Below are 17893 nucleotides of genomic sequence, written 5' to 3'. Positions count from 1 at the left end.
TGATTCCAATTTTCTTGGGAGAAACTACAGAGTTTCTTTGGAACAGCAGCTTTATCGATCTTATTGCATCAAGTCCTTTTTCACTCTCTGATAATTAGCGCCGACTGGTTATTTATTTTATTCTTACTGTTTTGCAGTAAGATCTACGATCCAACTATACGACTGCGGGGACGCGCACCGGCATCGTATGCACACAGAAACTACACACGATGTGCTTGATCGTTACGATTAATCAAAATCGTGCACATTGTGTAAAATATCGCACCGTGTAGGGGCCGCATATCTCTACCACTTCCTCCTGCTTCCACCCAACCCATGACTTCTCCTGCTTTCACTTACCCTACCACCTGCTCCTGCCTTTACCAGTCATAACTCTTCCTATCTCCGCATTACCACCCCCTTTTGCCTCCATCCACTCACATCTCCTCCTGCATCAACCCAGCTCAAGGCGTAACTACTATAGGTACAAGTAGCTGCTGTGGGGCCCAGAGCCTCCACCAGCCCATAACACCTCCTGCCCCCACTCAGCCCATATCTCCTCCTGCCCCCACTCAGCCCATATCTCCTCCTGCCCCCACTCAGCCCATATCTCCTCCTGCCCCCACTCAGCCCATATCTCCTCCTGCCTCTACTTCCACTACCATTTCCTTCTGTCTACACCTAGCCCATAATCCTCCATCTACTGACATCTCCCCCTGGCTCCACTCAGCCCATAACTCCTCCTGTCTTTGCTTACACCCAGGGATAAGAATCGGGGTGTATTCCTAGTCTGAGGAGCATTAATAAATGGCTTAATCCACTTACACCTTCATAAGCAGTATTACCTGTCTTCTGCCCTCACTCCCAATGTGCACTCACCCATAAAGGTGTTATAGCAACGCTCCCACAGTATGATGCCACTGTGACTGGTCTTACCTTTACCATACATCACTATAAGCATTACCCCCTCACTGCACAGAAATACACACGCCACTGATATACAGATTTTATTTCCTTTTATGTATCCTTATATACTGGAAGCAGAGCGTAATCACAGTACAGGCTTTAGTATACCTCATTATCACACCAGACACAGGAGTATGGGGCTATGGTTACAGTCACAATAATCACCTCTCCCTCTCAGCGCCCCGGATTTGTATTCCATATGTGCCCTGACGTTATATGTAGTTGGGCATAGGAGATTACACATGTTCCCAGGATACAGTCACGTTATAATTCTATTACATTACTGGTCACTAATAAGTGCAGGTACTGATCCCCACACCACCAGCATGATACAGTGATACTGGGAAATGTATCCTGGGTACTAAATGGGAAATACACCTGGCACTGCGCTTGGGGCCACGCCATCCTGTCAGCAGTAAATACTGAGGTTCCACATGCAGAACAATATCCAGGGCTGTGGAGAAACACCCAGCACACAGAACAGGAGAACCAGGCGATTGTCCAAACACAGAGAGCAGGAGCAGATGCAGAACAAGGGACGTGGCACTGTGCAGAACAAGGGACGTGGCACTGTGCAGGAACAAGGGACGTGGCACTGTGCAGGAACAAGGGACGTGGCACTGTGCAGGAACAAGGGACGTGGCACTGTGCAGGAACAAGGGACGTGGCACTGTGCAGGAACAAGGGACGTGGCACTGTGCAGGAACAAGGGACGTGGCACTGTGCAGGAACAAGGGACGTGGCACTGTGCAGAACAAGGGACGTGGCACTGTGCAGATACAAGGGACGTGGCACTTCTGGGAATGGAACACATCCTATAGTGCTGTCCTTAGTCCTGGGATGGACCTATCACAGTGGGGTATTGCTGTAAGAGAAGGGCCTGCAGTATGATCAGACCATCTGACACACAGACACTTCTATGGGAAGACAGTAAGAGATTCTCGGTGTAGGATATTTGCTATATAGTTATCACCAGGTCCCTATATGACAATCTGGAAGCTCCAACACATTATTGTGTTTCCTCCATCATCTCTGCAGAACATCATCACTCTCCTCTGCAGAGCTTTTCACTCCACAGTGTCATCCACCAGCATTGGTTCCAGCAGCTCCATGAGGAAGCGTTCCGTCTCTGAGAATGAGGGTCTGGTGTTTGGCTGGTGCCTCCAGCACATGGTCATGATATGTGACACATTATTGGGGCTGTCAGCGGGAGGTTCCAGAGCGTTCCCCTCCAGGATGTGCTCCCGATACTCCCCATTCGATTTATCTATTGGGAACAATTAAACTGTCATTACAAAAGCCGGTGTCAGATTATAAAGCAGCCATTATATTATACACTCTGGTTACAGTATCCTGTATATTGTTCCCAGGAGGAACTCCCCCGACATGCAGATTACACCCATGGGCTGACTCCCAGTCACACTCTGCAGCGACTGCGTCAGCGCCTTTTGCCGTAACCATATCTGCGGCTTTATACCGACGCTAGTAGAAGCCCTGTCCTGGTGTACAAGCGTGCGTCTGAGTGTGCACGGACTGAGAAGACCACCTTGTGCGTCTGTGCTCGCTGTAATAGCGCCTGGTGCCTCCTTAGATGCCACCACCGGTTTCACATGTAAATTTGCAGCAGCCCCATGCGAGGTGCACGATCTCCGTATGGGCTCCAATGCGAGCGACGGAGCGTTTGTGTGCGCAGCCACTTCAGCGTCACGCCCATAACACGGGCCACCTCTGCGACTCTGCAAAGCCACCGCCCAGGAACATGCTTTGTACATGCGCAGAAGCAAAAAAAAAAGATAACTCTCAAAGGTCGTCATCGTGTGCGGCTCCGAATGAGGCCCCTGGAGTTAGTGTATTGGAATGAAGTATTCTCCTGTTACTGGTACTTAGAGGAAATTCCCAGTTATAGAGACCATTACTGACCAATCACCTGATTCATAGATGTACGCCATGCCGATATTGTCGCAGAGCAAGCGATTGTTAGCTATTGCGCACGTGCAGCGTTTGCATTGCGATTACTCTCGTACACAGAATCACTCACAAAGTGTGTGACCGGCAGTCAGCGTTTGGGGGAGGTAACAGGAGGGTGGTTGGAAAAACGCAGGCGCGTCTGATTGCTTAAACGCCTTTCCATGGGCGTGCATAAATTGGCCATTGCCATCGCCTTTGGCGTATAAGAGCTCTCAGCGTGTCAGGGGAGGCGCAGTGTTTGCGGCTGGTCAGACGTGACTTACATGCTGTGTGACTGCCCGTTCTGCGTCAATGTTATTGATGTTTGCGCTGTTGCACATCGTTAGACGGATGTAAGAAGGCGGCAGTGGGCGTCGCTGTGCTCGGCTGCGCTTTGGAGGCATTAGCATATTATTACCGCTGAGATCGCATTAGTGTAAATCTCTGAATGAGGCCCACAGAGCGCAGATCCCAGAATAACGAATGGATGCGTCCCATGGCTGTACCCACAATTCCCATTCATTGTACGTAGTTCTGGTTCTGGCCTCTGATATAACTGTAGAGATAAAGAAGCACCACCATAGTGACAGCGCAGTAGCGCTATAGAAACGTACTGCACCTGTGAGTTGGGCGCAGTGGGGCGATGTTTTTCGTATGCGCATGGGCCTGAGTTGCACGCATCCCAATTGTGGACTTGTAGAGTCTCAGCCTGAATTTAGACGCACAGTATCAGAAATGTGAGGGGCGTTTCTGGACGGTAACACGGGGCGATGTTGCGCCTTCCAGGCGTGTCTGGGAATGACGCTGACCGCTAACACAAGAGGACGCACTCAGATAGAGAAGCGGATGGTTTTGATGGTGAATCCGATAAAGGAGAAATCGGTTGGTCAGCGTATACGGAGAGTGTCAGGCCTTGCACACTCGGACGCATGAATCCACACCAGGGGATTACCATACAGACACAGACACAATAGGGCACTCTAGCTCAGCCAGTGTATGGGGTAGACCTGGCAGAAATGTGGCCTAGACTAATGATACCCATATGTGCCACGTTACCGCTCTACACCCCCTTCCTCCAACCAGTGCTGGGAATGCTGTATGCAGCGCATAATGAATGTGCCCCTCACTGTCCGACAACCCCAGTCTCTGTGCCCTGAGGCGCGCACCAAATACCTCACACCTCCTGTTAGATCCTGGCAGACCATCACTCACCTGGGAAAGGCATCTTCCCGTACGTCATAATCTCACAGAGCAGGACCCCAAATGACCAGACATCTGACTTGCTGGAGTATTTCTGGAGCATGAAGACCTCAGGTGCCATCCACTTAATAGGAATCTGAGCATCTGTTAGTAAGAGCAGAGCTGTCAGTAATAAGTAATACGGTGGGATTATTATCCCACATACAGCCAGAACACATGGTCATCATAACAGGCTTCCATTATCTTTATTTTATGTGTCTTTATATGGTCCCAAATCTCCAAAAACAGAAGTCTGACTGCCAGTCACAAAGGGGACTAATAGGGACCATTTCTTCCCATGATGTCATTGCACTGATCCCCACCCAGTGGGTATATATACCACTCCTCCATATGAGGTCATCACACTCGGCCTGTCAATCCATAGTAACTGTGATGTCATCACACTGGGCCTGTCTATCCATAATAACTATGACGTCACCACACTGGGCCTGTAACTATGACGTCACCAAACGGATAACCCCCATAGTAACTATGACGTCACCAAACGGATAACCCCCATAGTAACTATGACGTCACCATAGTAACTATGACGTCACCACACAGATCACCCCCTAATGATCATATAATAGCTATAATTACTACCACGCGGGCTCCTTGCTGCCCTGTAACCACGCGGGCTCCTTGCTGCCCTGTAACCACACGCGGGCTCCTTGCTGCCCTGTAACCACACGCGGGCTCCTTGCTGCCCTGTAACCACACGCGGGCTCCTTGCTGCCCTGTAACCACACGCGGGCTCCTTGCTGCCCTGTAACCACACGCGGGCTCCTTACTGCGCTGTAACCACACGCGGGCTCCTTACTGCGCTGTAACCATGGGCGATATTACCATGTAGCATTAGGGGCCACTGGTACAGAGACGCCTGGATGATGGAGTCCAAATGGCATAAATATATCTTTACAAATATATGCAACAAAGATCTCTGGATTTCTATTATCATAGTATTTACACCGGGAAGCAATTGGGAAGCCGACTGCCTAAATACCAGCAGCCGGCTTCCCGACTGTCATATCCCGGCAAGGGTGAAATGCCGGGCGTCTAGATGTAGACGCCCACATTTCCCCGACGCCGGGAGACCGGCGCCCGGCATCCCGATCGTAGTGATGCCGGGCACCGCGAGTGGACAGCCGCGGGGGGCTGAGGGTTAGGTTTAGGGCTCCCGGGGGGGACAGAGTTAGGCACCACCCCGGGGGGGTTAGGGTTAGGCAGCGGGGAAGGGGGGGGTTAGGGTTAGGCACTTGGGGGGGAAGTTAGGGTTAGGCACCCCTAAGGAGGGTTAGGGGGGTTAGGTTAGGTTAGTATATACTCACCTATCCACGATCGGTATTTCCAGCGCTGTTGGGCTTCCGCTGCTCCGAACTCTGCTGATGTCGGGCTGCCGCTGACGGGAATCGAACCCATTCATACCCATTATACCCATTCATACCCATTCCATTTACACCTTATTGCAGGTCTCTTGCAGTGTGCTGGGGGAATTGTCTTTCTTAGTCTAGATTAACCCCCTCCCTGCCATGCGCCTGTGAATGACCATTAATATGATCTGAGCAGCCACTATTTTATATTTCCATGATGTAACCACACAGGTGCTGCCATTCTTCTACCCTATGATGTAACCACACAGGTGCTGCCATTCTTCTACCCTATGATGTAACCACACAGGTGCTGCCATTCTTCTACCCTATGATGTAACCACACAGGTGCTGCCATTCTTCTACCCTATGATGTAACCACACAGGTGCTGCCATTCTTGTACCCTATGATGTAACCACACAGGTGCTGCCATTCTTGTACCCTATGATGTAACCACACAGGTGCTGCCATTCTTGTACCCTATGATGTAACCACACAGGTGCTGCCATTCTTGTACCCTATGATGTAACCACACAGGTGCTGCCATTCTTCTACCCTATGATGTAACCACACAGGTGCTGCCATTCTTCTACCCTATGATGTAACCACACAGGTGCTGCCATTCTTCTACCCTATGATGTAACCACACAGGTGCTGCCATTCTTCTACCCTATGATGTTATCCTGCTGGTTTCCCAGTTATTCTATCTGCCCTTTCAGTAACAATCACGTGACTTAGAGGAGTGCGGTCATGCGTGACTTAGAGGAGTGCGGTCATGCGTGACTTAGAGGAGTGCGGTCATGCGTGACTTAGAGGAGTGCGGTCATGCGTGACTTAGAGGAGTGCGGTCATGCGTGACTTAGAGGAGTGCGGTCATGCGTGACTTAGAGGAGTGCGGTCATGCGTGACTTAGAGGAGTGCGGTCATGCGTGACTTAGAGGAGTGCGGTCATGCGTGACTTAGAGGAGTGCGGTCATGCGTGACTTAGAGGAGTGCGGTCATGCGTGACTTAGAGGAGTGCCGTCATGCGTGACTTAGAGGAGTGCCGTCATGCGTGACTTAGAGGAGTGCCGTCATGCGTGACTTAGAGGAGTGCCGTCATGCGTGACTTAGAGGAGTGCCGTCATGCGTGACTTAGAGGAGTGCCGTCATGCCCGACTTAGAGGAGTGCCGTCATGCCCGACTTAGAGGAGTGCCGTCATGCCCGACTTAGAGGAGTGCCGTCATGCCCGACTTAGAGGAGTGCCGTCATGCCCGACTTAGAGGAGTGCGGTCATGCCCGACTTAGCTTCTTCAGTCACGTATGACCGCACTCATCTATCATTACACGTCTCCTAATTAGACCTGAGACTATTATTGTAGCCTACATGGCGATAGAGAAGTCTGGCGCCTGCTGTGATAGGGTCTGATTCAGCGTAAGGTCACTGCTGATCACAGATTACCGAATATTGGGAATCCACATATGTGCAGAGCAGCTCCTGCAAAGTCCCCGCTATGTCTCTGCTTCTGTGGTGCGGGGATGGGGACGGCCTGTGCTCCCAGAAATGGGGGCATGTCGCCAGGGTTTGCGTTCACGGACTCACAGGCTGACAGGAGCCGGCCAGGCTGTGGTAAGCTTGAGCCTGACCGTAGGGTAACCTTCATGAACGTGATGCCAGGATGTGACGGGTCACGGAGCGGGGATCACAGATGCAGGAAGCGGGTGTCAGACACCTCCTGCTGCGGTTGCATTTCAGCAAGGACGGAATTGCGCAGCGGCTTGTGTGCGGCTTGTGTGTGGCTCTGTAACTCCCTCCTCTGCCCCAGAGTCACCTGTAGGATTATCTGATCCTGATAACGATTTCTCTAACCTGCAGAGATAACCATGGAGGTACTATCCATGAAACGCGCCATGCCAAAGTCTCCAATTTTGCAGGACATCATGGCAGACAGGAGGATGTTCTCTGAGCGCAGGTCCCGGTGTACACAGCCCTTCTGCTCCATGTAGTCCATTCCCTGGGATATCTGCAAAATAATCACAGGCTACAGAGTCCTGACGCAGCATTCACAGCTCACATTAGTGATAGGGAGAAGCCGGTTCTAGGCTGATGGAGCACATGTGACATATTACTATATACTGTCAGAGTGCATGTGACATATTACTATATACTGTCAGAGTCCATGTGACATATAACTATATACTATCAGAGTCCATGTGACATATAACTATATACTATCAGAGTCCATGTGATATATATTACTATATACTGTCAGAGTGCATGTGATATATATTACTGTATACTGTCAGAGACCATGTGATATATATTACTCTATACTGTCAGACCATGTGATATATTACAGTATACTGTCAGAGTACATGTTAAATATTACTATATACTGTCAGAGTAAAATATCTTTCCTGGTTTTTTTTCATTAATAAACGTCGCTCACTGGGGCTGATTCATTAACGATCGCAACTGCAATTACGCCCACAGACGGCAGATTGTTGCGTTCTGTGCATGAGTATACATCGATGTGCACGATCGCAGTGTCCACACAGACCCATCAAGTGATTGACAGTAAGTGAGCGTTTGGAGGTGGTGGCAGGGGGGGGCAGTCAGCGAAATGCACTGTTTAAAGTAACGCAGTTGCAGGTGCGTGCATAAATTAGGCATTGCGATGCCCTACGTAGCCTGAGCTCTCACAGCGTACAGGAAGTTTAGCAATTTCTGAGTGAGGTCTGATCTGGTGTAATTGCGTGTGAGGCTCTGATGTTACTCATGTTACCGATGGTCCTCCATGTTACCGATGGTCCTCCATGTTACCGATCACTTCGCAGACTTGCACAGTATTACGGATGTGAGTAGGGGGAAAAACAGGATTTTGGTACTTACCGATAAATCCCTTTCTCCGATTCCATAGGGGACACTGGAGAGCATAGACAGTGGGGTATAGATGGTGCTAAGTGGAGCTGGCACTTTAAATTATTAATAAGTGTGACTAGCTCCTCCCCCTCTATACCCCCCTCCAAGCCCCAGTCTTTGCAAACTGTGCCCGAGGGGAGCTGAGAAAAAACAAGCAGAAGAGGAGGAGGAGGCGAAGCAGGAACACAGAACATATGAAAAGGTTGAAAAACAGTAACACGACCATAGACATCAAATAGTTCTCTGACAGTCATAACATAACATAACCCCAATCCTGGCAGGAAGGAGCAGCGCAGGGTGGGCGTCCAGTGTCCCCTATGGAATCTGAGATAGGGATTTATCGGTAAGTACCAAAATCCTGTTTTCTCCTTCATCCACTAGGGGACACTGGTGTACATAGACAGTGGGGACGTCCCAGAGCTCCCATTACGGACGGGATAGCGCTGAGAACCCTGCAAAACAGACCTGCCATACTGCACTGCAGAGGCCGCAAACATTTTATATTTATAAAATGAACAAAAGTATGCTGGCCAAACTAAGTGGCTGCTCGGCAAAAAGAATCCATGGAAACCCTACGAGCAACCGCCCATGAGGAACCCATGGAGCGAGTGTAATGCGCTGTAATAGAAGGCGGAGGCTCCGTAGATGAGGCCATATACACCTGTCTGATTGTCAGATGAATGCAGCAGGCCAGCGACTGTTTGGAAGAGGACGAGCAGCATTATACAACAAATAAAGTGTCCGTTGTACGTCTGGCTGCAGTCCTTTCCACATAATAAAATGAAGAATCTTAACAACATCCAAGCATTTAGACTAAGGTGAATCTTGTGGAAAAGCCGGTACCACAATAGGCTGGTTGATGTGGAAAGCCGAAACCATCTTTGGAAGTCCATTCTAGCCCGGAGTTCCGCTCTATCCTCATGAAATACCAAGTAAGGAGGATGACAGGACAGAGCTTCTAATTCCTACCCACTCCTGGCAGAGGCCAGTGCGAGAAGTGTTACCTTCCACGTAAGATATTTTAACTCCACCCATGCCAAAGGATCAAACAGAGGAGACTGTAAGAAGAAAAGTATGAGATCCAAATCCCATGGATCCGTAGGAGGAACAAAAGGTGGCTGTAACCGAATCACACCTTGTAGAATAATCTATACCTGCAGTATCAAGGCCAGATTCTCCTGGAAGAAAACTGTTAGTGCTGAAATTTGAGCTGTCAGAGAACCCGACCGCAGACTGGCTGAGAAACCTGCTTGTAGAAAAAGCAGAAATCTGGTTAGGTTGAATTCCATAGGAGGAGACCTTCTACGTTCACACCCTGAAACAGAAGTCTTGCAAATACGGTGGTATTAAGATGGCCCTTTCAACAGCCACGCCGTCAAACAAAGCCGCTTTAAGTCTGGATAGATTAAAGGACACTGTAGTAAGAGATCTTCTCTTAGAGGCAGAGGCCATGGATCGTCGATCCGCAGAAGTAGAAGGTTGGAATACCAGGCTCTGCAAGGCCAATCCGGAACAACCAATAGAACCCTGGCCTTCTCCATTTTGTGCATTGTAGAATCCAAGGGAGAAGAGGAAACGGAGGGAACAGATAGACAAATTGGAACTGCCACGGCATTAACAGTGCATTCACTGCCACTGGGTCTTTCGTCCGAAAGCAGTAGAGAGGCAGTTGATGATCTTGTTTGGATGCTATGAGGTCGACCTGTGGAAGACCCCATCGTTGGACCAGCTGTTGAAAAACTTGCGTATGTAGTGCCCCAGAGCTGTAGCTAGACATTTTGGTGCCCTGTGCCAGTAAGCGCATTGGTGCCCCCCCTACTTTAAATAGGGAGAGAGAAAAAAGGGGCGTGGTCTCACAGGCAAGTGTCGTGACCACACAATAGTACCCCCAATTCACATTACACCAACCAGGAGTCCCCTAACAAATTACGCCACACAGTACCCCTTACACATTAAGCCACACAGTAATGCCATTACATGGTGCAGGGAGGGCAGTTACAGGATGTGGGGGTGCAGTTGCAGGCGGGTGCACTTATAGCATGCAAGGGTAGTTCCATGGGTGTGCAGTGGTGTCACTTGCATAGGTGACAGTTACACAGTGTAAGTGTGGGAGGTACAGCGTGTAGTGGGGTGCATTTACAGGTTGCAGGGGTGTCACTTGCATGAGGGTAATTACAGGGTGCAGAGGTGGCAGTTGCAGGGGTGTAGATACAGTGTGCAGTAGGGATAATTGCAGGGTGTGGGGGTTTCAGTTGCAGGGGGGTCAGTTACACTTCACAGGTGGTGTACTTACAGGGTTCAGGAGGTAAAAGGTTCATGTTCCAGGGCTGGAAGGAACTGCAGGGGGGCATTTGTTTATAACTATTCATTCCTAAATCTCACAATTACACCCCCCCCCATTTCAGTTCCTCCTCTACCTCCTGCTTCTCTAAAAGACTGGAGACCAGGAGAGAGGGGGGTTACTTACTGTTGCTGCAGAGGGAGCTAACAGTCTCTGCGCGGCTGCGCGTTCAGTAGGAGCAGAACAGAGTAGAGACGGCCATCTGGGACTGGGAGCACTGCGCAGCGACGTGTTGAGGAACTTTGTAAGTACTAGTGGCCTGCAGCGTAGTTGTCCGCTCTGAGCTCCTGAACTCGCGAGAGGAGACTGTTCTCGCGTGAGTTCTGGAGCTCAGAGCTAAACAGACTTCCACGCTGGGGGCTACTGAAGAGCTGAGAAGCGCTGGGTTGGTGGGCTGCCAGTACCTGTATAATGGTGCAGTTAGTGACATGCGACTGGGGGCGGGGCCACATACATCATTCGGCCCACAGTCCAGCCACGTGTGAAAGAACCGGCGGCCATCCGGCAAATAGACATTGTGGAGACGCCGGTTCCGCCCCCGGAGCATCTGTGCTCTGTGCCTGCGCACCGGCCGCACCACCCTAGCTACGGCCCTGTAGTGCCCATTCCCCTGGATGCATGTCCTGCCGGCTGAGATAGTCTACCTCCCGCTACTCCACGCCTGGAATGAAGATTGCGGACAGTGCCTTCGCAAAAATGTTTGCCCATTTCCATAGCCGCACAACTTCTGGTTGCCGCCTTGTCTGTTTATGTACGCTTTACTTATAGGGAGAGAAAGAGAACAAAGATTTGTCTACTTATGTGGCGCACAATTGAGAAATTAATTAAAAATTATATATCTTTATTGGGTATACATTAAAAAGAATTTTTTAGGAACTAGAATTAGTGAAATAAAGATTTGAAGAATAACATACAATATAATGTTGAAATTATTAGTAATGAAAAAAAGAGAAAGTTAGAATTAAAATTAAAGAAATACCCTGCCGCGTGAAATTATCAATAATTTATATTCTTTGTAAATAATAATATTATTTGTCAGTGCCTTGAAGACATAAAATATTTAGTTCTGACAGGTTCCTAAATGACAGATTAAGAATGTATTGTATCAATCATGTACGGGTTCCATCCCTTAGGGTATCTGTCAATTTGATTAGAATTACCGTTCTTGTTCACATTTGCTATGTACCTATGGGAATATTAATAAAAAATATTGTTTGTATATTGCATTATTTACATATATCCCTGCATTACTATTCCACTGTAATTAAATAAATTACAGTGTTGGTCTACTGCAACATTATTACTTTCCCCTTTAATATTGTCCACAGATAGAGATGGAATCTCGTGTATTACATGCACAATGAGATATCTACTAATGGGAAATATATATATATCTCATATTGTTTTCACATGCGGATTCCATCAACTTACTTATCCCATAAGTGGATACGGAGGAAAAGCTTCTCTATTGGTATATCTGTTACTGGACATATGTTGCATTATTAAATTAAGTCCCTATTCACATTAACTTCATAAAAGGAAACAGTTACACTGTCAAAATCTTGCAACATTATTTCTTTCCCCCTTTAATCATAATAACAAGTACATGTAGATTCTTATCAGAGGTGATCCTTTAATTACACATGCGGGGAGATTCTTCCTGTTAATGTGTCTTGTAACTAGGCAAATATTGTATGATTGAATTGAGCTAAATTGCATCACACGCTCAGCAGTACAGATGTTACACTTAGGGCGCTGGTCCCTGGTTATGGTGTTAATATTATACAACAGTATTATTTGATAGATTCACATTTGCTTTACATAGACAATAATTATACTGTCTGTATCCTGCGATTATGTCACTTTCTCTTTCACTTAAACCTATTAGTGCAGGTGGAATCTATCAATTAAATTGCCCTGTGACTGAACATACGGACAAGAAATCTCCCTATTAGTGTGTCCTGTAACTGGACAGATATTAGATTGAATTAAGAAAGGTAACAAGCTCAGCGTGCATTTCATTTAAAACGTTAATCCAAAGTTGCAGTATTATTATTATGCAACAGTGTTACTGCCCCTCTGATTAATGTCAACAAGTAGGGTTAATATCCTTATTCACATTAATTGCATGCAGGTTTAGGATTACATAGTCAATATCTTGCAAAAATGTTGCTATCTCCCTTCACTGATAGCGTTAGGAGCAAGCAGATTCTGTCAGCTAAAATGTCCTGTAACTGGACATACATAAAGTCTTCCTATTGATGTGTCCTGTAACTGGACATACATAAAGTCTTCCTATTGATGTGTCCTGTAACTGGACATACATAAAATCTTCCTATTGATGTGTTCTGTAACTGGACATACATAAAGTCTTCCTATTGATGTGTCCTGTAACTGGACATACATAAAGTCTTCTTATTGATGTGTCCTGTAACTGGACATACATAAAATCTTCCTATTGATGTGTCCTGTAACTGGACATACATAAAATATTCCTATTGATGTGTTCTGTAACTGGACATACATAAAGTCTTCCTATTGATGTGTCCTGTAACTGGACATACATAAAGTCTTCCTATTGATGTGTCCTGTAACTGGACATACATAAAATCTTCCTATTGATGTGTTCTGTAACTGGACATACATAAAATCTTCCTATTGATGTGTTCTGTAACTGGACATACATAAAATCTTCCTATTGATGTGTTCTGTAACTGGACATACATAAAGTCTTCTTATTGATGTGTCCTGTAACTGGACATACATAAAGTCTTCCTATTGATGTGTCCTGTAACTGGACATACATAAAGTCTTCCTATTGATGTGTCCTGTAACTGGACATAAATAAAGTCTTCCTATTGATGTGTCCTGTAACTGGACATAAATAAAGTCTTCCTATTGATGTGTCCTGTAACTGGACATACATAAAGTCTTCCTATTGATGTGTCCTGTAACTGGACATACATAAAGTCTTCCTATTGATGTGTCCTGTAACTGGACATACATAAAGTCTTCCTATTGATGTGTCCTGTAACTGGACATACATAAAGTCTTCCTATTGATGTGTCCTGTAACTGGACATACATAAAGTCTTCCTATTGATGTGTCCTGTAACTGGACATACATAAAGTCTTCCTATTGATGTGTCCTGTAACTGGACATACATAAAGTCTTCCTATTGATGTGTCCTGTAACTGGACATACATAAAGTCTTCCTATTGATGTGTCCTGTAACTGGACATACATAAAGTCTTCCTATTGATGTGTCCTGTAACTGGACATACATAAAGTCTTCCTATTGATGTGTCCTGTAACTGGACAAATATTATATCATTTGACTGTAAAAACACGAGTATCACGCGGCGGGTATGCCGCCGACGCGCGTTTCGCTAATAATCATTATAATGATTACTGACTATGTAATCCTAAACCTGCATGCAATTAATGTGAATAAGGATATTAACCCTACTTGTTGACATTAATCAGAGGGGCAGTAACACTGTTGCATAATAGTAATACTGCAACTTTGGATTAACGTTTTAAATGAAATGCACGCTGAGCTTGTTACCTTTCTTAATTCAATCTAATATCTGTCCAGTTACAGGACACACTAATAGGGAGATTTCTTGTCCGTATGTTCAGTCACAGGGCAATTTAATTGATAGATTCCACCTGCACTAATAGGTTTAAGTGAAAGAGAAAGTGACATAATCGCAGGATACAGACAGTATAATTATTGTCTATGTAAAGCAAATGTGAATCTATCAAATAATACTGTTGAATAATATTAACACCATAACCAGGGACCAGCGCCCTAAGTGTAACATCTGTACTGCTGAGCGTGTGATGCAATTTAGCTCAATTCAATCATACAATATTTGCCTAGTTACAAGACACATTAACAGGAAGAATCTCCCCGCATGTGTAATTAAAGGATCACCTCTGATAAGAATCTACATGTACTTGTTATTATGATTAAAGGGGGAAAGAAATAATGTTGCAAGATTTTGACAGTGTAACTGTTTCCTTTTATGAAGTTAATGTGAATAGGGACTTAATTTAATAATGCAACATATGTCCAGTAACAGATATACCAATAGAGAAGCTTTTTCTCCGTATCCACTTATGGGATAAGTAAGTTGATGGAATCCGCATGTGAAAACAATATGAGATATATATATATATTTCCCATTAGTAGATCTCTCATTGTGCATGTAATACACGAGATTCCATCTCTATCTGTGGACAATATTAAAGGGGAAAGTAATAATGTTGCAGTAGACCAACACTGTAATTTATTTAATTACAGTGGAATAGTAATGCAGGGATATATGTAAATAATGCAATATACAAACAATATTTTTTATTAATATTCCCATAGGTACATAGCAAATGTGAACAAGAACGGTAATTCTAGTCAAATTGACAGATACCCTAAGGGATGGAACCCGTACATGATTGATACAATACATTCTTAATCTGTCATTTAGGAACCTGTCAGAACTAAATATTTTATGTCTTCAAGGCACTGACAAATAATAATATTATTTACAAAGAATATAAATTATTGATAATTTCACGCGGCAGGGTATTTCTTTAATTTTAATTCTAACTTTCTCTTTTTTTCATTACTAATATTTCCAACATTATATTGTATGTTATTCTTCAAATCTTTATTTCGCTAATTCTAGTTCCTAATAAATTCTTTTTAATGTATACCCAATAAAGATATATAAATTTTAATTAATTTCTCAGTTGTGCGTCACATAAGTAGACAAATCTTTGTTCTCTTTCTCTCCCTATAAGTAAAGCATTATTTCTTTGTCAAGTGGCAGCACCCCCATTGTTTGTTTGATTTCAATAATAAAATATGATTATTAATATGGGGTTTCAATAATAAGCATTTTCTCAACTATGTGTGCAGCTGTGTATATTCCTTTGTTCTATGTACTGTTTATGTACGCCACTGTTGAGTCCAGCAGCCTTGGAAGTGATGTTCCTGAATCACAGTTCCCCATCCTCTCAAACTTGCATCTGTGGTGAGCAGAGTCCAATTCCAAACTCCGAATCTCTTTCCCTCCAGTAGCTGTACTGAGTTCAACCACCAGAGGAGGGAAATCCATGTTCTGGGACTTAACCTTATCCGTAGGTGAAGGAAAAGATGGGATCCCATCCACTGAGAGAGGAGGTCTTGCTGAAACGTCCTGGAGTGAAAGCATGCGTAAGGAACAGACTTGAATGCCGCAACCATTTTCACCAGGAGTAGAATGCAGACATGCACCAAGACTTGGCGATGCCAAAAGACCATCCGTCCTCACCATCTTCTGAATGGAATTGACCTTTTCTGTAAGGAGGAACACTCGCTGACCTAAGATGTCTATAATCATTCCCAGAAACTGTAGTCTCTGCAACGGCTGTAGGAGATACTTGGGAAAATTCAGGATCCACTCATGACGAATGAGAAAGCTTTTAGATATTCTGTAGTAATTGGTCCCTGGAAATGGCCTTCAGCAGAAGATCATCCAGGTGAGGAGTAATAGTGATCCCTTGTTTCCGAAGGATATAGATCATCACAGTTTCCATAGGGAGGCCCTGACCTTTGTGAATACCCGGGGGGCTGATAAGCCGAAGGGTAAGGCCTAAAACTGGAAATGTGAGTACCGAACTGTGAATCTCAAATGCCTGGAAAGGCGGCCAGATAGGAAAGTGCAGGAAAGGCATCCTTGATATCGAGAGATACCCTGAATTCACCTTCTTCAGGCCCGCAATCACTAAATTAAGGGACTCCAACTTGAACTTAAAAATCCTTAGGCAAAGATTGAGATCCTTCAAGTTCAGAATAGATCTGACCAAACCGTCTGGCTTCGGAACCACGAAGAGACTGGTGATGTCTGGGAATGTGGACCACCACTCTGATGGCTAGCAGCTTGTCTATAGCTTGCTGTAAAATGACACTCCTGTCGTTGGAATCTGGTAAAAAACCAAGGTTGAGTTTGAAAATGAAAATCGAGGTTGTATCCATGTGTGATGAGATCCCGTACCCAACCGTTCGTACAAGATTTCGTCCCTAAGACGCGCTCCCACTCTGGGGTCCTCCAGGTGAGAGAGAAGCCAGTCATGCACTAGGCTTGGTAGTGGATTTAACCTCAGGTTGATGAAATGTAGGTGCGGCTCTGGCCTGACCTCTGGAACAACGGGAAGTCGATGGTCCTCCACTGAAGCGACCATGTGAACGTCCTGGAGGATGAAAGGACTGAAACAAGGGTCCCAAGTAAGAGTTTCCTGGAGGGGGCGAGGCGCAAAAGTAAGACAAGTGGATTTAACTCCAGTAGCTTGAGAAATCCATTTATCTTCTACAAACAATACACTTCCCGTGAATGGAAGTGCTTCTACTTGGATGCATCTGCCTGGCATTGTCTATGCCACAGCAACCTACTTGCTGAAATTGCCAGAGCTGAAGTCCTGGATGTGATATTGCCAACGTCCATGGACGCCTCAGCCAGGTAAGTCGCGGCTTCATCTATATGCTCTGGTAACTGAATAAGCCCCTCCCCCGGCAGCTGTACCTTCAGCCAATTGTTTACCCAAAGCTCAATATCTTTGTTAGTCCAGCAGCTTACAATTGCGGGACACAGTGTCACCTCTGCAGCTGTGTAAATGGACTTGAGAGTATCCAATCTCCTGTAGGGGGAGTTTCCCAAGATTTCCTGCTATCTGCAGGAAAAGGATAATAACCGCCGGGACATCTGAATTTCTAGCTCTACCGATACTGGAAAAGCAACAGCTTGTCTTCATTTCCTTTGAAAGAAAAACTGCTGTGCAGGAGTCGAGTCCGCCTCCTGAACCTGTAATACCTGGCGAATTGCAGAAAATAAAAGCCTCTATCCTCTTGGATACCAGCTCAGACTACTCCTGGAGTTCTTTAGGCGAATCTGAAGCATATTCGCCTGGCATATCCTACTTCTCCGAAACGTCCTATTGGAACAGTCTCTTTTATGAGACCGGAGGAGAGGATCCCCTAGTGGTACGGGAAATAGTCATGGCTCTTGAAACCCTCCCTGGATTTCGCCATGGATCTCTTCTAGAGTGACCTGTAAGGCGCTCTCTTTTTCCAAGAAGCTGCTCTGCAGAGAGAGAGAGAGAGCGGATA

The 17893-nt window shown here is 45.9% G+C and overlaps 1 protein-coding gene across 1 annotated transcript in view; it reads right to left on the bottom strand.

The window, feature by feature from the left end:
• Positions 1-973: 973 nt before the first annotated feature.
• The window catches only part of LOC148473307 (tyrosine-protein kinase-like), a 68097-nt gene continuing 51177 nt past the window's right edge, over positions 974-17893 (bottom strand). Inside the window, exons 7-9 of the mRNA XM_088459811.1 lie at positions 7350-7503; positions 4105-4236; positions 974-2212 (exon numbers count right to left, since the gene is read on the bottom strand). Coding sequence (XP_088315937.1) covers positions 2013-2212; positions 4105-4236; positions 7350-7503 — 486 coding nt within the window. The 3' untranslated portion in view covers positions 974-2012. The remainder of the gene's footprint in view (positions 2213-4104; positions 4237-7349; positions 7504-17893) is intronic.

The sequence above is a fragment of the Taudactylus pleione genome, unplaced genomic scaffold (assembly GCF_031769625.1).
Source record: "Taudactylus pleione unplaced genomic scaffold, aTauple2 ptg000937l, whole genome shotgun sequence".
In the NCBI taxonomy this organism is placed as follows: Eukaryota; Metazoa; Chordata; class Amphibia; order Anura; family Myobatrachidae; genus Taudactylus; species Taudactylus pleione.
This window is presented reverse-complemented; position numbering and strand designations above follow the sequence as displayed.